Consider the following 23606-nt stretch of genomic DNA (forward strand, 5'->3'; position numbering starts at 1 on the left):
TCCATGTCAAGAAATCTTTCTTTTTTTTTTTTTTTTTTTGAGACAGTCTCGCTCCGTCGACCAGGCTGGAGTGCAGTGGTGCGATCTCAGCTCACTGCAACCTCTGCCTCCTGGGTTCAAGCAATTCTCGTGCCTCAGCCTCCCTGGTAGCTGGGATTACAGGCGTGCATCACCACACCTGGCTAGTTTTTGTATTTTTAGTAGAGATGGGGTTTCACCATGTTGACCAAGCTTGTCACGAACTCCCTACCTCAGGTGATCCACCCGCCTTGGCCACCCAAAGTGCTGGGATTACAGGAGTGAGCCACTGCAAGTGGCCTTGCTTTGTTTGAATAGACAGGGTTTCACCACGTTTTCCAGACTCATTTTGAACTCCTGAGCTCAAGCGATCCACCCGCCTCAGCCTCCCAAAGTGCTGGGATTACAGGTCTGAGTCACTGCATCCACCCATCTTTTTGATTTCTACCTCAATATTGTTAATGGCTGCAAACACTATTTCCTCTGGAGTGTATCAAAATTTAACCATTCCCCTACATCAGCATTAATGTCACTTCCAGGTTTTTGCTATTAGAAATATGCTGCAATGAGCTTTCTTTTGTTAAGCACTACATTCTGGACCACATGTCACATCTGGCATCCCGAGGGACATTTGCTTGCAGATGTTACAAAGCCTCACTGCTAGAAGGTAGTCCTCCCCCCCATCTCTAGGGATCAGAAGAACCCCAGAGTAACCCAGTTTGGAGGTACTCTATGTCCTGACTCGCCTTATTTAGGACATTACAAAAATCGCTGTATAAAAGTAAGACAGCTGAGGTAAATCCCAGGACTTTTCCAAAATCTGTTTGTCATAAAGTTGAAAAGTAAACATTTTCCATTATTTATTGGCACCACATTTACGAATCCATTTGCCTTCAGGCTTCCTGCCTGTCTGGTGGAATTCAGGTTTGCTATGGGAAAGGATGAAGCAGATCCTAATGAAAAAAGGAAGAGATCTCTCAGTAACTGAAATGAAACCTACAGCCAAGGCAAGTCAGACCCAGAACACAGTTAATAACCATTAGTTAGTTCCACTGTATTCTTATTTTACATCATCCCAGATTATTTTTATCTCCTTAAAACATAGGCTTATAAGACAATTTAAATATTTTTGTTAAAGCAGTTATGGTCAATGCCCCACTGTGTCTGCAATTAAAACAAATATGTATCCTGAATATTTAGGGATGAGATTTCCGCTTTGATTTTACTCCAGAAAAACCAATTACAACATGTAATCAGGCATTTCCAGACTGAAGTAAGTAAAAAGAATCCAGTCTCCTTTTCTCCAAATTCTTAGAGATGTTGAGTAGAATCCTAAAAGGCTGTAATTCACACGTTAAAACCCTGCTGAAAACGCTCTCCCCTTGCATTTTGGAAGAGATACATCACTCAACCCTGCTGAAAACGCTCTCCCCTTGCATTTTGGAAAAGATACATCACTCGGCGGGAATGGCTCCCTCAGAATCCAGAATACACTTGTTAGCCAGCCGACCCTGTTCTAAAGTGATCCCACAATTCCTAAGATGCTCTCGGGCAGCAAGTTCTACAGTATCTCCACTGTTAGGAAATCCAGGCTGAGGAGTCACTTTCAACAAGATCAGTTCCTCTGTGGAAGATGCCTTTTGGGGACCTTTCCAAGATTCAATTTTATACGCAATTGATACTTAGTTCTGTAGGTAACACGAAATCAACAGAAACATTTTGGAAACAGAAACTCCTGAAAATCATAGAAACATTTTAGCAAGTTGTGTTCCTGGATGTCTCCTGAAACCAGCCTGACAAAAATTTTGTATGAAGATGAGTTTTAATGCCCTTTAAAAAGCTCTTTTAAGTCCATGATGAATTGCCAGAATGAGTACACTGAGGCAAGGCCTTGTCCGGTGCTGAGACAGACATTAAAACAATGGTACCATGATTAAATAAGTTTTTTATTGTCACATTTAACTGCTTTGTCAGATATACATTGTAGATTTCAGTATGGCATCAAAATAAAAATATTTTCCTGAATGTCAAAATCTGAACAGAGGAGATGGTAATGGCACTTAAAAAAAAATAAATTCACACTGGCGCTGAAGCTGCGTAGTAGGTAGCTGATAACAAAGGAACACATTTGCAGATAAAGTGGTCTGCAGCGTTTTAAATCAAATGGCAGTGGTGTAAGGCCAATGAAACCAGGAGAGTAGTTAAAAGACAGACCCCCATAGAGTGAGGATCCAAAGAATGGCAGTTCTAGCATTTCATTTTCGGTCTATATGGTACTTTCTAATTTAGTATTGGAACTAGAGCTCAGTGAGCAAATGTGTATCCTATAAACTGAAACTACTTTTTCAGAACCCAGATTTTAAGCCTCTCCAACAACTTCCTTATTCTTACAGGTTTTAACTAGCTCAAAGGACAGGCAGTTAAACTCCAAGTATTAACCTCATGGCTGTCCTTGTCATAAATGGTGGGTCTTGCCATTTCCAAACCAGAAGCCCAACATGCTCCTGAATGTCTTAGTAGTTTTACACATTGTGGGCAAAACTAGAAAACAAGTAGTCATTAAATAAAAATATGAGTGCATTCCAAGAGAGTCTCTACACATACTGCAATTATTCCCCAAATGGCAACTTAAAATAAAATAAGTATGGTTATTCAGCTTGAAAATGAATCTTTATTCACCAAGATTCCCAAACAGTTTCTTATTAAATGTCTTTCCTCCGCAAATAAAATTAACACTAGGATTTGTCAGAAGATCTAAATGAGTTATATCTCCTCTGTATGAACTCAGCTAAACCTACCGTGTCTGGAATCTGTTCATTATAAAACTCACTCCTTCTGTTCTCCACTGCGTGTGTCCTCTAAGATTCCAGAACAGAGACCATAAATGTGCCAGTGCAACACAGTAGTCACTGTAATCCATCAAGAAAAAAATAATTTATTTTATGACGTATTTATTTGGATGATTACTCACTGGTAATTAGTATCTCTACTTTTTTTTTTAAAGGCAACCATTTTAAGTGATAATACATATCAAGCTAGTAGAAAAAAGTTGGAAGCCCTCTCTTTCATCTCACAAAGTCATGCAGACAAGAGAAGGTATATCTGATTTGTTCCAATCAGGCTTCTTGGAATTATCAAAATTTCTTTTCTGGCAAAGATGAATTTGGCTCATCATAGAAAGAAGTTCTTTGAAGGCTGCTGCTAAACTTGTTTCCCTTTGAGAAAGTAAATTTCAAGGCATGATAGTGCAAGAGGTAAGTTTTTGATTTATAGAACATTTATAGACTAATTGTGCTTAGTCTCTAATTTCCAATTTATTTTAAAGAACAGAAACTACGCTGATAAGTTTCACTTTGCCTAAATTTACCAGTACATCCATGAATCGCACCAGAATTAGGACAATTTGATTATCTTAATGATTCTGTTATGAAACTTGCACACTGTATCCAAAGGTAAAGAGCAGCGGATGGAGGCTCCCACAAGTTCTGTGCACAAGGACTCTCTTCTCGGGAGTCAAAGTATCTGAGAAAGCAGTTCTCCCCCCAGATTAAGTTCTCAAAAACCCTCTCAGTAAGCAATGAAGAAAAACAGTGCTAGGTGGAGAGTTTCTTTTGTTTAGTTAAATCTGGGAGATCTGAGTGTTCCTGGGGTCCTCGTCGGGATGTGTCATGGGTTGAGAATCCTTCGAATGTGAGTATTCACTATGAGAAGGCTCTGTAGGGTCAATCAAATTTTCATAATCACTGTCATCTGAATCCTCACCACTGTCTCCAGCTGCTCTTTGGGGAGGAGGAAGGTCAGCCCCACTTCCAGGATACTTCAGTCCGGCACTGGTGGAAGCATAATTGGAAGAGCCCACAGCTTGAGGCCGAGGCATAAAGACACTCCTTTCCATTCGAGAGTGGCTCAAAGTACTTTCTTGATTGTTTGGGTGAAAATCAGAATAGGGGGGAGGAGGATCCGAGGCCTCTGCATCTCCAAGTGTACTTCTACCTTCAGCTGCAAACCCAGAAGACAGCATCCGAGGACTGAACACTGGGTCCAAGCTTTCAGACGGCATCTGTCTGCTTAACACTGCCTGCTGCAATCCTGGATGAAAACAAAGAATATTCTAACACTTTCTAGATTCTCACAGCTTTTCATCTCAATGTATAACATGGCCAACCTGAATGTTCTGCAAAACAGCAGTGAGGTAATGAAGCTGACTGTTACAATTAATTATTTTACAATTGCACAGTACTTGATAATTTACAAGATATTTCCCTACACATTAATTCATTTAAGGCCATGACAAATTTCTGAAGTGTTATCATTATTGTTATTATTACTGTTTCCATTATAGATGCAAAGAAACCAGAGTTCTGAAAGGTGAGGTGATGTGACTAAGGGGACAGCTGGAAGTGGGCCTAAGACTCAGAATGCAGGCTCTGTCGCTCCACAGCCTGTGCTGGTTCCCTGGCGTGGGGCTTGCTGTGTCACACTGTGGGGCCCAAAGGTTGAAATGGAAACGTCCTGTACATGGAATGGAAATGTGAGATTCTTTCTTTGGCAGCCTCCTATCAAAAAACCTATTTCTTTATAGCTACCTGTCATAATACACCTCTTTCATAATACACTTATACACCTTAAATAATAATACACTTATACACCTTAAATAATAATACACTTATACACCTTTATAGCTACCTGTCATAATACACTTACACACCTTAAAACTTTAAAAACCCTATATTAAGTAGATACTGAACCACAGCTTTACTCTATTTTTATTAATGTTGTGAAAGAACCCATATAATCCATATAGCCTTGAAAGTTTTTGTAGGTAACATTTCAATTTTTAAAAAATATTATAAAACTGATACACACTTGTACAATATTTAGAATATTTAGAAAGGAAGAAAGAAAATAAAAGCTGCCCACAATTCCATCATCCCAACAACACTGTCAGGATGAAAAGGGCACAGGCTTTCAAGCAAAGAGACCTAAATTGTAAGTATCAGATCCTCACTTCCTTGCTGTGTTACAGAAGTCACTAATCCTTGCTGAACTCCAGTTTTATTATCCAGCTTTGGGTGTTTGTCTGTACATGTATATAAAACATGGCTGACATTACCTGGTTTATACTGTTTTCTATCCTAGTTTTTTGTTTGTTGAGACAGGGTCTCACTCTGTCACCCAGGCTGGAGTGCAGTGACACAATCACGGCTCACTGCACCCTTAACCTCTCAGGCTCAGGTGATTCTCCCACCTCAGCCTCCCAAGAAGCTGGGGCTACAGGTGCATGCCACCATGCCTGGATTTTTTTTTTTTTTTTTTTTAAGTAGAGATGGGGTTTTGCTATGTTGCCCAGGCTGGTCTTGAACTCCTGGGCACCAGTGATCCACCTGCCTCGGTCTCCCAAAGTGCTGAGATTACAGGCGTGAGCCACCATGGTTGGCCTAGTTTTTCTTTCTTTTTTTTTTGAGACAGAGTCTCGCTCTGTCGCCCAGGCTGGAGTGCAGTGGTGCGATCTCGGCTCACTGCAACCTCCGCCTCCTGGATTCAAACGATTCTCCTCCCTCAGCCTCCCAAGTAGCTGGGATTACAGGTGCCTGCCACCACGCCCAGCTAATTTTTGTATTTTTAGTAGAGACAGGATTTCACCATGTTGGCCAGGCTGGTCTCGAACTCCTGACCTCGTGATCCGCCTGCTTTGGTCTCCCAAAGTGCTGGGATTACACGTGAGCCAGCACGCTCGGCCTCTTTATTTTATTTATTTAGTTTTTTTTGAGACAGTCTCACTCTGTTGCTCAGGCTGGAATGCAGTGGTATGATCTTGGCTCACTGCAACCTCCATCTCCCAGGTTCAAGAATTCTCCTGCCTTGGCCTCCCTAGTAGCTGGGATTACAGGTGCACATCACCATGACCGGCTAATTTTTGTATTTTTAGTACAGACAAGGTATCACCACTTTGGCCAGGCTAGTCTTGAACTCCTGACCTCAGGTGATCTGCCTGCCTCAGCCTCCCAAAGTGCTGGTATTACAGGCGTGAGCCACCACGCCCAGCCCTATCTGTATTTCTGATTATTTCTAGAAAAATGCAACAGTAAATCAGACTGTTATATTTGCCTGGAAACATAAGTTACATTTTAACTGGATTATATATATTCTTATTAAATTAGAAAAGTTTAGCCCTAACCTTATCTTTTACACTTGATATTATCTGCCATACATTTATAAATTTTACACACAGACATTAATTCTGGTGGTGTTACAGCAAACATGGCTGTTATGCTGGAATTATTAGGTTTATGGGCCTAATTCTCATTCAATCAGTTTGTTCCTTAGCCTAATGGTGTCTATTCATCCATTGCTACCAAAACTAGACATTTAAAACCTTTACTAAGACCAGACATAAAGCTAAAAGAATATTTGGTAGCTCCTCTATAAGGCTATATTAAAACAGGACACAGGCTGGGTGTGGTGGCTCACGCCTGTAATCCTAGCACTTTGGGAGGCTGAGGTGGGTGGATCACCTGAGGCCGAGACCAGCCTGGCCAACATGGTGAAACCTCATCTCTACTAAAAAAAAAAAAAAAAAAAAACCCAAAAATTAGCTGGGCATAGTGGCAGACACCTATAGTCCCAGCTACTCGGGAGACTGAGGCAGAAGAATCGTTTGAACCCGGGAGGTAGAGGTTGCAGTGAGCCAAGATCACGCCACTGATTCCAGCCTGGGTGACAGAGGGAGATTCCGTCTAGAAAAAAAGACAGGACACAGTGCCTAGCTGCTGGACATGCCAGGGTTAACTTAGTAACAACCACCACATTCACTGTAACTAGATCTGATTGTCAATATATACACAAATCTGTATCAATAACTTCTTGGGATTTATTCTAATTTCCACTTTAGCTTTTCTACCTTTTGTCTTCTTTTTCTTCAAGTGTCAGAGAATTGAGGGGGCTACTATGAAAAACAGCCCTTGCCCTCCAGAGAAGCTGAACAAGAGACTGCTCTGCCCCAGCCAGGCGAATCTGAGACTTGATGAGCGTAGAAAGAGGCACATAATTTATTGTGTAGTATAATCTGATGTTTAAAACAACATTTCCCTGACACTGAATGGTAAAATTAATAAGAAACTTACTTCTTTCTTGTTCCTTTTCATTTTTCCTCTGAGTGATTTGTCTTCTTAATTTGTTCACTTCCGCCTGACAAGATTCAACAACTCGCTCACTCTTTTCAACATCTGCACACACTGCCTGAGGAAAAAAATGACAACAAGGTTAGCTTCAAGTTCAAGCACAAGGCATTCCATAAATTCAGCGCTGATTACAACTCTAGGAAAAGTCCAGATGGTTTATTGAGTTAAAAAGCAGCCACATAAGGTAGAACAAAATCATGAAAGCCCAAAAGACTAGAATTGTTATTATTCACTGATTTGCTTTAAGATGATTATGCTATTTAGCTTATAAATTCTTGACCAATAAGGGTAAGATAGGAAAGATCTACTCTTTCCTTTGATTAATCATTTTTATTGAAATGAAAAGGGAACTCTTGGTACCAGTTTAGCATACAAAGGAAGAACAAAAGATAAGACAGGAATATGATGCTTTCAACTTTTATTTATTACCAACATTCAAAAAATCAGATAAGACAATTTAACAGAAAATATTTTTAAAGAAAAGTTGAAAAAAGTTTCAAAGTCAAGGTTTAATAAAAGATAGCTATCTGAGACTACATCTGTGTAATTTAGCTATTTATAATCCTGAGAACACTCTATGTGATTTGGTATTTTCAAAGCAGGCCTTATTCAATCAACAATGAAATATAACAGCCACTTTTGGCCAGTGCTGATATTCTGAAAAGGGCATGGTCATGAATTCAGGACAAAAAGCTATTTTCCACTGCGAGTTCCTTCCATAGCAGAAATACCAGAAGCTTCCAGAAAGTAGGCTGGTTACCAGTGAGTCTGTATAAAGTTCTCTATACTGGTAGGTGCACAGTGACCCTGATTTGGAACACTAGACTGGAAATGGCTCTTGTATGCTTCTCCTTTTGCCCCGGGCTGAACTCAGCCTGTTTTCCTCTTTTTCAGTATCTGCCTTCATTCCTCTTTTTACTCATTGAGGCCTTCATCCTTTTTATTTTTATATTTTAGAGATGCGGTCTCACTCTGTCACCTGGGCTGGAGTGCAGTGGCACAACTGTAGCTCACTGCAGCCTTGACCTCCTGGACTCAAGCAATCCTCTTTCCTCAGCTTCCCAAGTAGCTGAGGACTACAGGTGCATGCTGCCACACCTGGCTAATTTTTAACTATTTTGTAGAAATGGGGTCTCATTATGCTGCCCAGGCTGATCTCGAACTCCTTGGCTCAAGCGATCCTCTTGCCTAGGCCTCCCAAAGTGCTGGGATGACAGGTGTGGGCCATCATGCCGGGCCAAAGCCTTTTTCCTTAAAGTCAGGCTTTTTCCAGGTCTGGGAGAGCTTCATCAACTTTACCACTTTCTTTGCTGTACTCAAAGGCAAGTTCAAAGGCTCTTTTGTTCTTAGGTTTTAGAGCAAACTACTCCTAAGAACACAGCAGGGATGATGAAAAGAATGTGGGAAAGTATTGTTAGCACCGAGCTCAGTATTTGGCTCACAGGAGATGTTTCCATCGATGTCTGTTGCATAAATGACTAGGAATGAACAGGCTCTGCCGAGATCCTCCCACTCGATGGAGGCAGCTGGGGGCAAAGTGAGTGAACTAGGATGAAGAAGCAGAGATGCAACCAGTTATGGCTGCCTTTTGATATTGTCTCTACTTAGAATATAACTGATGGAGACGGCTATGTTCTTAGCAAGCCTTTCTACATTTTCCTAGAAAAACTACTATCACAAATGCGGCCATAAGTATTTGAAACAGTAGTATTAACAATCTACTTCAGGCACAGAGTGAGTGAGCCAGGCTTCTGCAAGACGGCACGAATCATTATTCCGCAGCTTGACTCTGCAGATTCTGACTTTCGGATCCTAACTCTTATTTGTCAGTTGGAAGATAATTCAAAATTAAAGTAGAATTAAAAGCTTTTTGGCAAGACAAATAAGATGAAAACTAATAAATAAATCAGTTACCTGAACTTTCTCTTGAAGTGCATTATAAACCTGATAAATCGCCCTGATGTCTTTCATCACTCCATCCTTGTCAAAAAAGTCAGTACTAGAAGACAAACAGAAAAAAGATGCCTCAAGGTTATCATAACTGCTGTGAAATGGAAAGGCATTTTTCCTGTCTCTTCCACTTTATTGTTTAAATGCTGTGACTCCAACGTGACAGTGTTTAAGGAATAATGCCCATACCACAAGAATTACAGAAGAGAAATTTTAAAAACCCATGTTACCAAGATCATTTAAAAAATAATAAAAAGCTGTGTATTTTTCAGTGACTATGTTTAGCTTTTAGAACCTCAGAAATAATACTCTATCCAAATCTTTTGTATCAATTACAAAAAATATTGTGGCAAATGATTTAAAAAATTCATAAAAGTAAACTATCTTTTCAACAAGAACAAAATTTTGATATATGCTGGTGGTATCTAGACAATTACCTTACTGTAGTCTTCAATTTTAATCATATCAAACTCGGTTTTACATTTTTCCATACACCTTTTAAATGTTATTAACAAAAGAAATATTGCTGACAAAAGAAAAAACTCGCACTTTACCTTTCAACTTACCCATGTTCTTTAATCACTTTGGCATAACTCTGAGAAGTATTTGGCACTGAAGACACTTTGTACTCTTGCTGGCTAGTATTTCCTAGATTGGGAATAGCGAGCGATATCCTTTGATTATACCTATGAGAAAAATTCAGAAAGAGATCATGTTAAATGTACCATTCTATCATATTCAAGTGAGATTGACAGTTTAAAAAAAAAAAGGGGCTGGGTGTGGTGGCTCACACCTCTAATCTCAGCACCTTGGGAGGCCGAGGCAGGCGGATCACCTGAGGTCAGGAGTTCGAGACCAAGACTAGCTTGGCCAACATGATGAAACCTTGTCTCTACTAAAAATGAAAAAAAAATTAGCCGGACATGGTGGTGCACACCTGTAGTCCCAGCTACTTGGGAGGCTGAGGCAGGAGAATCACTTGAACCCAGGAAGTGGAGGTTGCAATGAGTCAAGATCGTGCCACTGCACTCCAGCCTAGGTGACAGCGAGACTATATCTCTAAATAAATAAATAATTTTTAAAAAAGGGCATGCGTGGTGGCATGTGCCTATAGTCCCAGCTACTTAAGAGGCTGAGGTGACAGGATCAGGAGTTCAAGGTTGCAGTGAACTATGATAGTGCCACTGTACTCTAGCCTGGTGACAGGGCAAGACCCTTTCTCTAAAATAATAGTAATAATAAAATTAAAATAAATAAAATTAATTAACTAAAAAAAGAATGGGGCTTGATGATAGGAGTCTTAGTTGCTGACATTGGTAAACTAACGGGAAGGTCTCACGGAGCACCTCCTTCTACAGACAACCCAAGGATACATGAATTAGTAATGTTTTCCCTTCCTGTAAAGTAAAACCTTGCTTATCAACTCCTTGAGAGCAGAGGTCATGCCTTACACATCTTTTGTATACCCACAGTGACTGACACAATGCTGAGCCTGTTGTAAGTGCTCAAGAAATACCCACAGATTACATAATGAAATCTTATAAAAACCTTTTTAACAATTAACAATTATTTTCACTCATGTCAATTTAATTTATTCTACAAAAAATAAACTTCCAGAGGGAAACCATTTTGCTGTTTACAAACAGACAACATGATCATATAATCATAGGGGTGGTTTTTTTTTGTTTTTTTTTTTTGGTTTAACAAGTTCACAATGCAAAACCCTTACTAACCAGCAGGTGGATCAATTTCACAATTTTGTATTTGAAATTTATGTTTCAAAATTATAATCAGACTTCCACAGCAATAAAACTGCATTTCCACATAGTGGATTATGGAGAAGCAAATGATGATTTCCAGCTGTTTATTCCTTATCAGAATTTATGCATAATACACGTCTTGTTAATGCTTCTTGATCCAAAAACAATTTTATGTAAATAACTGACAAGAAAAATACCTTCTGTAACCACAAAAAGAGCTAAAGGGAATAATACAAGTTTTTATTTAAAGATGCAAAAAGTTTTGGGAGGCCGAGGCAGGTGGATCACCTCAGGTCAGGAGTTCAAAACCAGCCTGGCCAACATGGGCAAAACCCCGTCTCTACTAAAAATACAAAAAAATTAGCCAGCATGGTGGTGTGTGCCTGTAATCCCAGCTAATCGAGAGGCTGAGGCAAGAGAATCGCTTGAACCCGGGAAGCAGAGGTTGCAGTGAGCCGAGATTACACCACTGTACTCCAATCTGAGTGACAGAGCTGGACTCCGTCTCAAAAAAAAAAAAAAACAAAAAAAACACAAAAGCATAAAATGCACTATAATGCACATTTTTGAAGTCACAAATCTCAATGACTTGTACCAACGTCCTTTTTTTTTTTTTTTTTTTGCGACAGATTCTTGCTCTGTTGCCAGGCAGGAGTGCAGTAGCACAATCTCGGCTCACTGCAACCTCTGCCTCCGGGTTCAAGCGATTCTTCTGCCTCAGCCTCCAGAGTAGCTGGGAATACAGGCACGTGCTACCACACCCAGCTAATTTTTGAATTTCACCATGTTGGCCAGGATGGTCTCGATCTCTTGACCTCGTGATCCATCCGCCTCGGCCTCCCAAAGTGCTGGGATTACAGGCGTGAGCCACTGCGCCTGGTCCCAACATCCTTCTTATATGTGAGGCAGGTGGAAAAGCAAGCTTTACCTTCTATTTGGTCTAAAGAGTACGTATTCTAAAGCGTGAGTGGAATTGTTGGCAGTGGAGATGAAGCTGAAGAGAAGAAAGACGAGGTCGGGCACGCCGAGGATGTGGGTGAGCTGCTTGTGAAGAACCTGCTCTCTGTAGGACATCTGCTGCTGCGTATTGCGTCGGAATCTGTACCACCCAATGACTTTCTGAAAGAAAAGTGTGAAAAGTTGCATGAAATCTTACAAATTTAATTCTGAATGGATCCATACAAACACATGTGCACAAATGTTCATAGCAGCTTTATGTGCAAAAGCCCCACCCTGGAACAACCCAAGCGTCCATGAGCAGGAGCATGGATAAACAGACTGTGCTTCAGGCATACACTGGAATCCTACTTAGTGATAAAAAGGAACATGAATGAGTCCCAAAATAACTATGCTGAGTGAAGGAAGCTAGACACCTCCTCACTAAAAGAAGTATAGGTTATAGGATTCTATTTATACAAAATTCTAGAAAACGAAAACTAATCTAGTGACATAAAGCAGATCAGTGGTTAACAGGAATGGGGGGAGAAGGCAGGACTGGAAAGGCACGAGGAAGCTTTCGTAGGTGAAAGAGATGCACATTTTCTTAACATGGTGATGGTTTCACAAGTTTACACATACATCAAACTTCTAAGAGCATACATTTGAAATATGTATTATATGTCAATTTTACCTCGATAAATCTATTTTAAAAGTTTAGCTTTGTCAGCTCTAACTATAGCATAACTAAACTGGCTCATGAAACTGTTATGCTCTCTGGAAGAATACTTCTCATAATGTGATTTGTTGGTCATCAGGAAGACAGATAACTTCAGAGATATCTGAAAGACTGCTGAAGTGCAGATTCCTGGACCCCACCCCTAAAGTGCAGATTCCTGGACCCCACCCCTAAAGTGCAGATTCCTGGACCCCACCCAAATCTGCAGAATCAGAACCTCTCAAGATAGAGCCAGGAATCTGAATTTCAGTAAGTTTCTGAATTTTTCTTTTGCATATTGAAATTTAAAAACATCTGTTGTCAAAACATTTAATTCTTTATTAGAAGATCAATCTTCATACAGCTTCCTTCTTTGAAACCAACTCTGAGTTAAAATCTTGTTTTAAGAAGCAAAGGTAGTTTAAATCTATTAGAGTCATATTAAAATTAAAATTAACAGTAAATTTAGATTGTTTTGACATTTTCATGTAGAAAGTAAGCCAACTTTTGCTGAGGCTAGCATTGTCACAAATAATTTCACTAATTATTACACCACTCTAAGTGAATAATGTTTTCTCCATTGAGTTCATATCACATGCAATGAACTACAGAGAACAAAGAAATAAGCAATAGTTCCTGACTCAAGGAGTACTACTGAACATAAAACATATCTTCCCATAGATTAAAGCAATTAATTCTATATCTCTTAAATAAAAAGAAAACCCAAGCCTTTGTCTCAGGATATAATCTTTTTTTTTTTTTTTTGAGACAGTCTTGCATTGTCACTCAGGCTAGAGTGCAGTGGCGTGATCTCGGCTCACGGCAACCTCCGCCTCCCGGGTTCAAGCGATTCTCCTGCTTCAGCCTCCCGAGCAGCTGGTATTACAGGCATGTGCCACCACGCCCGGCTAATTTATTTTTAGTAGAGATGAGGTTTCACCATGTTGGCTAGGTGGGTCTCGAACTCCTGACCTCAAGTGATCCACCTGCCTCACCCTCCTAAAGTGCTGCGATTACAGGCATTGAGCCACTGTGCCTGGCCTCAGTATATAATCTGATAGAAGAGATGTTTTGTCTGAAGTTACAGAGCTCATGAGTGACAGCCAAGATGTGGAATCAAGATGCCTGCCTCTTTCCACTGGGCAACACTAACTTTCACATTCTATACTAGACATGATGGTGGCCATAAAAAAGGTAAAAGTAGTTTTCCTTTCAAGAAAACTTGGATACAATTAGAGAGAGCTATTGATGTATGTGAACACGGCACATTTCATTCTAAGATTCAATACTCTGTACCCAACTCCTACTTGGAATGTTGGAATTACCTACTCAGCAGACCTCAGGCATGCCCCACACTTCCCCTGCCTTCCTGCAAAGACCTGAACAGTGCTCAGCACACTGGCTGTTTTCATGAAATACTCATTGACTGGCAGAATCTTGCAAGTGGCTATTGGATGAGTAATGGTGCTTTTCAGTTACGCCAATTCGAACTATTTTATTTCATTTTTTTCCTAGCTGCCTTTTTTGTTTGTTTGTTTGTTTGTTTTGTTTTTGAGATGGAGTCTTGCTCTGTGGCCCAGGCTGGAGAGCAGTGGCGCGATCTTGGCTCACAGCAACCTCCACCTCCTAGGTTCAAGTAATTCTCATGCCTCAGCCTCCTAAGTAGCTGGGATTACAGGAGTGTATTGCCACAACCAGCTGCATTTTTAGTAGAGATGGGATTTCACCATGTTGGCCAGACTGGTCTCGAACTGCTGACCTCCAGTGATCTGCCAGCCTCAGCCTCCCAAAGTGCTGGGATTACAGGCGTGAGCCACAGTGCCTGGCATATAATAGCTTATTGATTTGATATATGCCAATAGTTTTAAAAAGATTCTCCTGGCTGGGTGTGGTGACTCATTACTGTAATCCAAGCACTTTGGGAGGCCAAGGCAGGAGGATCACTTGAGCCCAGGAGTTTGAGCCCAGCCTGAGCAAGATAGCAAGACCCCATCTCTGCAAAAAATTTAAAAAGCACATGCCTATGGTCCTAGCTACCCAGGAGGCTGAGGCAGGAGGATCATTTGAGCCCAGGAGGGCCAGGCTACAGTGAGCTGTGATCATGCCGTTGTACCAGGGTGGCTAACAGAGCGAGACCCTGTCTCAAAAAACAAAACAAAACAAAACAGATTCTCCTGTCATTCTCATCAATGAAGGATGAGATGCCAAATTAATGTGTATTGGTGATATCTTTGATTCTACCTTTTAGAGTTAACGAACAAACTAGTTGCAAAGCTACTGAGAAACTAAGTCACTGATGTTGAAAAGCACATTTTGCATAGCTATATTTGGGACACGATGAAGAATTATGGGTATCTTTCCCTAAAACCTTGTCTCTGCTTATGTTTCTCAGTCAATTTTTCACACAGACTATTCTATCCACAGACCATAGACTATTCTCTATGCTAGACATTTGCTTACATTTTCATCCCAATATGGGCACGTTTATTGTCTCTAGCTTGTGTTCTTTTGGCCTTATGATGATACAAGGATGGCTGTTTCAGTTACTGTTATCAATTTCAGAGCTTCCGGAAAGCACGAATCCTCCTTACTTGCTTTGTTTGGCCTTAGCCTAAAACCTGAGGCTTGTGCAAACGTTGTAAGCACATATGGATTCTGCCAGAACAGTAATTCAGCCCGTGACCAAACTGTACCTACTGGGGGATTTTCTTATCAAAAACATTAGCCTCTATCTTTGTTTTTTTTTTTGAGACGGAGTCTCGCTCTGTCGCCCAGGCTGGAGTGCAGTGGCGCGATCTCGGCTCACTGCAAGCTCCGCCTCCTGGGTTCACGCCATTCTCCTGCCTCAGCCCCTCCGAGTAGCTGGGACTACAGGCGCCCGCCACCTCGCCCGGCTAATTTTTTTTGTATTTTTAGTAGAGACGGGGTTTCACCGTGGTCTCGATCTCCTGACCTCGTGATCCGCCCGCCTTGGCCTCCCAAAGTGCTGGGATTACAAGCGTGAGCCACCGTGCCCGGCCACATTAGCCTCTATCTTAAGCCTAACATTTTACATGTACCTTGTGGGTTATATAACCACCCTTTTGAGGTAAAGATAAAATTTTGTACTTATTCTAGGGGAAAAAAATCCAAATAAGAATTATAAAGCTTTTTTTTGAAATCTAAGTATTATATATCATCTCTGTGCTGGAAATTCAGATTTTTGAAAAAAAATCCTTACAGAGTTCATACTTTCTGTAAGGTACCAAAGGAAATATATAGCTCCCACTCTCAACAAATATCATGGAAATGAAACATATTTTCCAAGTAAAGTGAAGCAACAAACTCGTATCACTAATTGCAAAGGAGAACACAAACATTTGTTTTAGCACAAAATTCTATAAAATCAAAACTATAGACCAACTTTTAACTGTTTTGAGACTCTTGGCTGCAGAAAAAGCAGTCAACTCTAGATAGCAACCAACGAGTGGCCTTCTGTGTCTCAAACAGCAAACCTTCTTAAAAATGCCAAAATTAATTTACAAATGTGTCCCTACCTACTATTGAAAAGACTACATAGTAAGAGTCTTACTTTTTTTTTTGAGTTGGAGTCTTGCTCTGTCGCCCAGGCTGGAGTGCAATGATGCGATCTCGGCTCACTGCAACCTCCACCTCCCGGGTTCAAGCCATTCTCCTGCCTCAGGCTTCCAAGTAGCTGGGATTATAAGCACCCGCCACCATGCCCAGCTAATTTTTGTATTTTTGTAGAGACAGGGTTTTGCCATGTTGGCCAGGCAGGTCTTGAACTCCTGACCTCAGGTGATCCGTCTGCCTCAGCCTCCCAAAGTGCTGGGATTACAGGCATGAGCCACCACGCCCGGCTGTAGAGTCTTTGTTTTCAATTTATTTTCAATTATAAAATACATAGTCATTAAAAGAAAAAAAACCTTATCAAATAAATTCTTTCTTCATCAATAGATACCTGCACCCTTTATTCACTCCCTTTCCTAAGTCTGTCTAGCATCCTTTCAGATCGTTTCCTGTGTATTTGAACACTCACTCAGGCTTTTGTTGTTATATAAAATGGACTCAAACTACAATACTGCTTTTTTTCATGTAACATAACTTAGAGATCTTTCTATGTCATTACATGAAAACCTCTCTCCTTCTTTGTAAGGACTGCTTCATCTCCCATAGTATGGAAGCACCAACAGAACTGACTTCACTGTTCCCCACTGCTGGACATTTAGGTTGCTTTCAAAATCCCCCCCTACAAAATAACCAAATAACAAACATCGTTGTGCGCTGGATTGAGACCAGACGGCTTGGTTTAAACCATGGCTCCACCATGAATTGCTGATGACCTTAAGCAAATGATTTAACCTTAGTTTACTCAACCATAAAATGAGTAATTTGCCTCACGGGTCTGGTGCAAGGATTAAATGTATCAATATATGTGATGTGTGCAGAACATGGCCCTGCACAGAGTTCAAGTGTTCAATTATTCCAGGTTTTTGTATTTTTGTGCCCATGTAAAATTATTTTCTTGAGCCAGATTCCTAGAGGTAAAATGGCATATTCAAAATTCTTTCGGTGACTGCAAAACTGTCCTCCCAAATCTCTGTATTAATTTCGATTCCACCAACTACTGCTTCCCCATTACCCGCAGCCTTGCCAACACTGGATATTACTAACCTTTTTAGTCTCTTGCCAATCTTATGGGCAAAAAATAGTATCTCGTTTCAATTTGTGTTTCCTGATTGAGGTAGAGTATCTTTTCAGTTGTTTCTTGGCCATTTGTGGATTTCTTCTTTCTTTTTTTTTTTCCAAGACAGGGTCTCGCTCTGTCACCCAGGCTGGAGTGTGCAGTGGCGCGATCTCAGCTTACTACAACCTCCGCCTCCCAGGTTCAAGCGATTCTCCTGCCTCAGCCTCCCGAGTACCTGGGACAAGAGGCGCGTGCCACCACTCCTGGCTAATTTTTTGTATTTTTAGTAGAGACAGGGTTTCACCGTGTTAGCCAGGATGGTCTCGATCTCCTGACCTCGTGACCCACCTGCCTCGGCCTCCCCAAGTGCTGGGATTATAGGCATGAGCCACTGCACCCAGCCGATTTCTTCTTTCTCTTGTGAACTTCCTGTTCATGGTTGTTACTCATTTTTCTCACTTAAAATTTTGAAATCTGCCAGGTGCAGTGGCTCACACCTGTAATCCCAGCACTTGGGAGGCCGAGGTGGGCAGATCACTTGAGCCCAGGACTTTGAGACCAGCCTCAGCAACATGGTAAAACCCCGTTTGTACTAAAAACAAAAAATTAGCCAGGTGTGGTGGTGCATACCTGTAGTTCCAGCTACTTGGGGGGCTGAGGTGGGAGGATCACCTGAGCCTGGTAGGTCGAGGCTGCAGTGAGCCATGATCATGCCACTGCACTCCAGCCTGGAGGACAGCATGAGACCCCCATCTCAAAATAAATAAATACAAATGAAATAAAAATTTGAAATCTGTTTTTAAAAAATACTTCCTGGTAATTCTAATATGTAGTGAGTGCTCTAGAAAATTGTGCTCCAAAAAGAATCTTTATAGAACAAATTTTAGTTTTAGAAAGTATAATTAAGATTTATGGCTGGCTGCAGTGGCTCATGCCTGTAATTCCAACACTTTGGGAGGCCGAGGCAGGTGGATCACTTGAGTTCGAGACCAGCCTGGGCAACATGGTGAAACCCCGTTTCTACTAAAAATGTAAAAATTAGCCAGGTGTGGTGGCGCACCCCTGTAGTCCCAGCTACTCAGGAGGCTGAGGCAGAAGAATTGCTTGAAACTGGAGGTGGAGTTTGTAGTGAGCCGAGATTGCACCACTGCACTGCAGCCTGGGTGACAGAGCCAGACTCCATCTTAAAAAAATAAAAAACTTAAAAAGTATAATAAAGATTCATAATTTAAAATATGAAAAATGAGGAGGTAAGGTAGCATCTGAGAGATGAGGGACGGGCTGCTAAGAGATTCCAGAATGTCTGCTCCCAGGCAAATCACTAATACAAGAGCACTGGACCACGTGATGCCTGTGGCTGCTTTAACACCCCTTCCTGGTTGGGCAGGCAGCTTGGTTAGACTACCAGGATGGAGCAGCTCTTGAGTTTACTATCATGCATAAAGCCATTTGCCTTTCTTGACCTATCCTTCCACACTTCCTATTCTTCCTTTTATCCTTACCTGCTCCTGTACATTAGAAAGGCTGTTGTTTTAATATAACTGCACTTACTCCTGACACTGTCAAACAACAGCATTTTGTTTCCTGTTTGACAAGCTGAAAACTTTTATTGGTACTTTCTTCCTCAAGAGATGGTTAGTAACGGATCTATTTTTATAGAATATCCCAAGGTAAAAAAAGTAAAACCCATACATAGTATAACGCAATTACAAATGGCATTATTAGACACTACTGAAACAATAAAACTTTGGTTTATTTTCAGTTGTATTCAGACTTGCTTACCTAGTCTATACATAACTAGAACATCATATGCAAATGTTGATAGAAATAATAAATACATGACCTTTTGGAAAAACACCTGTGTTCAACTTTTTTCTTTTCTTTTTTTTTTTAAGTTGAGATGGAGTCTCATTCTGTCTCCCACGCTGGAGTGCAGTGGTGCGATCTCAGCTCACTGCAACCTCTGCCGCCCGGGTTCTAGCAATTCTCATGCCTCACCCTCCTGAGTAGCTGGTATTACAGGCATGTAATAATAATGGTATCATGCTATAAATAAATTTTTTTCTATTGATATATCAAAAAATCTATGTAGGTTAACAAAACTCTTACATATTAACATGAAATCTTATTGTTCCATTTTACATTCCTGTCTGGTTTTAGCTTTTGAGTGGTAAGGAACGATTTCAGAATCATACTGGGCAACAAACAGAACATACCTTTCTCCGATCTTTAAGAATCCTGTCCAAACTCTCCTCATTCACTTTGCTTGCGTAGTCATAAAAACTGTTTAAGAGAAAAAAATCTTTTACTAAAACCACATAGTATTGTGACATAGACGTGCTTAGCTGCATGTGCCTGTGGTAACCCTAATGAAGACCTAATTTCTCACCTTACACAGGTTTACACAGGTACATAAAGAGAAATCAGTCCAAATGCTTTTCTGAAACGAGGTACCTTTTGCATTGAAGAATACTCAAGAGATTGCTACATTCAAAAGATATTACTTCCACATGTGGGAGGTGCTGATAGCAAGTAATTATAAAATGTGGGGTTTCAAACTGCTGTGACATCTTTTCTTTGTTTCTAGGTATCAATTACTTATGAAAAAAAGATAACATAGCAGCTCATTTTCTGAGAAATGAAGAAGGGAAATAAACAGTTGTGGGATGTGGAAGAAGACACTGGGCTGCCTACTTTCTCAGGTTGTTTCATTCCATTCTTGCCTCAGTGCTGGGAGGTATTAGTTTGACCCAACAATTCCACAAGTTTTATTCCCAGTTTCGTTGATAAACACACCAAGGCCAAGTGACTTCCTCCAAATCATAGGGCTGGTAGACAGAAGGGCTGGAATTTGAAGCCAGGTCTGGCTAGCTTCAAATCTAATACAATCACCTCCAAAAGAGGCCAACATGACCAGGATCCCGTGGTGTGCATCCAGGTATAATGATGCGTGGGCCTCCTCTACCACTGGACGTGGGCTTGGGAAAGCCACACCTCTACCTCTTTCCTACCACCATAAACCTGGGCCTTATAAGCCAGAAAGGAGTTCAAGACACGGTTAAAAACAAACAAAGAAACAAAAAAAGCCATTGACTTGGAAAGCAAGAGACACAACCTCCAGCTCCAGTTCTGTTTCTCACTATATGATCTGGGGCAAGTCACTTCACCCGGTTCCCATTCCATTTTTTGCAAAATAAGGAGTTTGGAATAGACAGATGTTATCTAAGGTTTCTTTTGGCTCTAATAACTGAGTCTATTCTTTTTTTTTTGAGATGGAGTCTCACTCTGTCACCCAGGCTAGAGTGCAGTGGCGCGATCTCGGCTCACTCCAAGCTCCACCTCCCACGTTCATGCCATTCTCCTGCCTCAGCCTCCCAAGTAGCTGGGACTACAGGTGTCTGCCACCGCACCCCACTAATTTTTTGTATTTCTAGTAGAGACGGGGTTTCACTGTGTTAACCAGGATGGTCTCGATCTCCTGACTTCATGATCCGCCTGCCTTGGCCTCCCAAAGTGCTGGGATTACAGGTGTGAGCCACCACACCCAGCTAGCTGAGTCTATTCTTTAAACTCAAATCCTTGTTCTGGTACTACTTTGCTGACAGTATTTTAATGAATTCCTGAGAAGGCTGAGGCAGGGTACACCTAGTGAAGCTTTGGACAGTCAAGACCAAATCAGACACCTTTGTAGACCAGACAGAAGCAATGTGTGAACCAGAGTCTAAACAATTGCACTTGCTCTGAGATTCCTCTCAAACTGCTGGCTGCTCGCCTTGCTTCCCCATTCCTGTTTTGCTTATGTGTAAATCTAAAAGAGGCGAAGTTCTCAGCAACTGATGGCTTCATTTATAGGTAGCCATCTTGCATGGTGACAATTCTCTGAAGCAATCAATAGGTGGGGGTGGATGTGTGAGGGTGAATATGACACAAGTCCCCAGGGATTTTTGGGTGCAAGGGGGCTAGGTGTTTGGGCCAGCTGACAGTGGGAGAGTGGTCAGGGTGAAAACTGCAGGGAACAGCAGGATGAGGCAAGCAGAAAGGGCTGGCTGGTGTTACGGAAGAAAGGGCTGATCAAGAACGCTGATTGTATTTGTGTGGGCAGTGCTAGAAGGAAAGTATTGGCCTGGCTTTTGGAAAGCGGTAAGAAGTTGGGTCTTGGGGAGTTTTATGAAACACAGAGTTGAAATCATGATCCCAGCCATTAGGTGGAAGGGTTTGGGGCGGAGAAAGAAGGCATAGGCCTGGTGATGGTTTGGGGGGAAGTCCAGTGAGTAAGAGACCCTGGACTTTCTCTTCCTTACTTTTTTCCCTCCAGGTGTCTCTCTGTTGTATGCTTTCTCCTTTCTGAACGTTTCTCCCCTCATTTCTTTTTTGTTCTGTCCTTTAGTTGGTCATAATATGGCATTGGTGTATACAGTAGTCCCCCTCTTGTCTGCGGTTTCACTTTCCACAGTTTCAGTTACCCTTGGTCAATCTCTCAAATGTTTGAGAGTGAGTGGACACATTCACATAACTTCAATCATCTCTTACTGTACCTCATTCATAAGTGAAACTTCATGATAGCTATGTACATATAGGAAAAACCACAGTACATATAGATAGGGTTCAGTACTAGCCACGATTTCTGGAGTCTTGCCACATATCACCCGAAGATAAGCAAGGACTACTGTATTCACTTCAACAAACACAAAAAGAACGTTTTATGCTCCTTTTTCTTACATTTTTAAAGTTGAACACTAAACATTTTTTATTCCTCGTTAAGAACATCCATTGAATTATTTTATGTTGATTAACTTTGTTCTCTGTAATTGAAGAGCCCTTGATAGGCTGAGAGGAAATACTTCCACTCTAAATCACTAAGCCCACAATTGACACTCTCCCCTTCCCTTTTCCTAACCTAACACAGTGCCGTGTACATAGCACTCAATAAATACATGGATTTGGGTACCTTCATGACTTTACAGCCACAATCAGCTACAGGCCAAAATTCACTAGTTTTTTATCAATCAATCCTTTTAATAAGGACTAAAAGCTTACACATGGCTTACCTAAAAAGTTTTGAACAAGGCTGATGGTTATGGATTTCTGTAATTAGAAAGAGGAAATACATCTTAGTTAATCATGTAAGACACAGGCAACTATAAAATAGCTCAGGATTTTTTTTATAAAATCAAAATCTCTGACAACAAAGACAGCTTTTTCCTCTGCCAAACAGTTGCTATGTGTACACCAGTCTGAACACTCACCCTCAGTGACACACTCTCAGAATAAAGGAGACTATAGAATGAAAGTTCTGTTTCTATCTGTCCAGGTATGATAAGCACACATCTGAAAGATATTATTCAGGAATACGCAGCTATTGTGTGCCTTATTCAATCTTATCTATTTAAAAAAGCATCACGGGAAAAAGCAACCACTGACTGGAAGCATTTAATCAAGTGGGATAAAAGCTGTGAGGACAGGTGGGGTGCGGTGGCTCACGCCTGTAATCCCAGCACTTTGGGAAGCTGAGGTGGACGGATCACTAGGTCAGGAGTTCAAGACCAGTCTGGCCAACATGGTGAAACCCCGACTCTACTAAAAATACAAAAATTAGCTCGGCCTGGTGGTGGGCGCCTGTAATCCCAGCTACTCGGGAGGCTGAGGCAGGAGAATCACTTGAACCCGGGAGGCTGAGGCTGCAGTCAGCAGAGATCGCACCACTGCGCTCCAGGCTGGGCGACGGAGCGAAACTCTGTCTCATATTTAAAAAAAAAAAAAAAGCTGCAAGGACAGCCTGGGGACAGAGGGCCTTAACCACCCTCACCCTACCATTAATAACCAGTAATAATTCATGACAACTTGGGCCAGGTGTTTTGAAGAGGAAGGAACTCTGGAAGTCTATTAACCCTTTCAAAGATGGTCAGTACCGAGGGAAACAATCATTACAGGGTAGATCGTAACAGCTTCTGAAAAGTTGCTGTGATTAAGCAGAGTGAACAACAATTTCTTTGAGCTCATCTGGGGGCATAAGGTCTGGGTTTCTCTATAAGACCATGAAACTAATTGACCATTCAGTTATATTAATCACATTCTCCTAGAGAGCAGCTCATCACCTGTTGTTTAAAAAACCACAGCCTCAGAGTTCCAGGCTGTAATTTTAACTCAATTAAAAGGAAACCACAGGCTGGGTGCAGTGGCTCACGCCTGTAGCCCCAGCACTTTGGGAGGCTGAGGTGGGCGGATCATGAGGTCAGGAGATCGAGGCTATCCTGGCTAACACGGTGAAACCTCGTCTCCACCAAAAATACAAAAAATTAGCCAGGCGTGTTGGTAGGTGCCTGTAGTCCCAGCTACTCGGGAGGCTGAAGCAAAAG

The 23606-nt window shown here is 41.3% G+C and overlaps 1 protein-coding gene across 1 annotated transcript in view; it reads right to left on the bottom strand.

The window, feature by feature from the left end:
• Nucleotides 1-1943: 1943 nt before the first annotated feature.
• The window catches only part of ABRAXAS2 (abraxas 2, BRISC complex subunit), a 37009-nt gene continuing 15346 nt past the window's right edge, over nt 1944-23606 (bottom strand). The window contains exons 2-8 of the mRNA XM_058437006.1: nt 22299-22360; nt 19467-19533; nt 11838-12028; nt 9716-9835; nt 9114-9198; nt 7143-7257; nt 1944-4107 (exon numbers count right to left, since the gene is read on the bottom strand). Coding sequence (XP_058292989.1) covers nt 3638-4107; nt 7143-7257; nt 9114-9198; nt 9716-9835; nt 11838-12028; nt 19467-19533; nt 22299-22360 — 1110 coding nt within the window. The 3' untranslated portion in view covers nt 1944-3637. The remainder of the gene's footprint in view (nt 4108-7142; nt 7258-9113; nt 9199-9715; nt 9836-11837; nt 12029-19466; nt 19534-22298; nt 22361-23606) is intronic.

This window comes from Hylobates moloch, unplaced genomic scaffold (assembly GCF_009828535.3).
Source record: "Hylobates moloch isolate HMO894 unplaced genomic scaffold, HMol_V3 SCAFFOLD_3, whole genome shotgun sequence".
NCBI classification, from domain to species: domain Eukaryota; kingdom Metazoa; phylum Chordata; class Mammalia; order Primates; family Hylobatidae; genus Hylobates; species Hylobates moloch.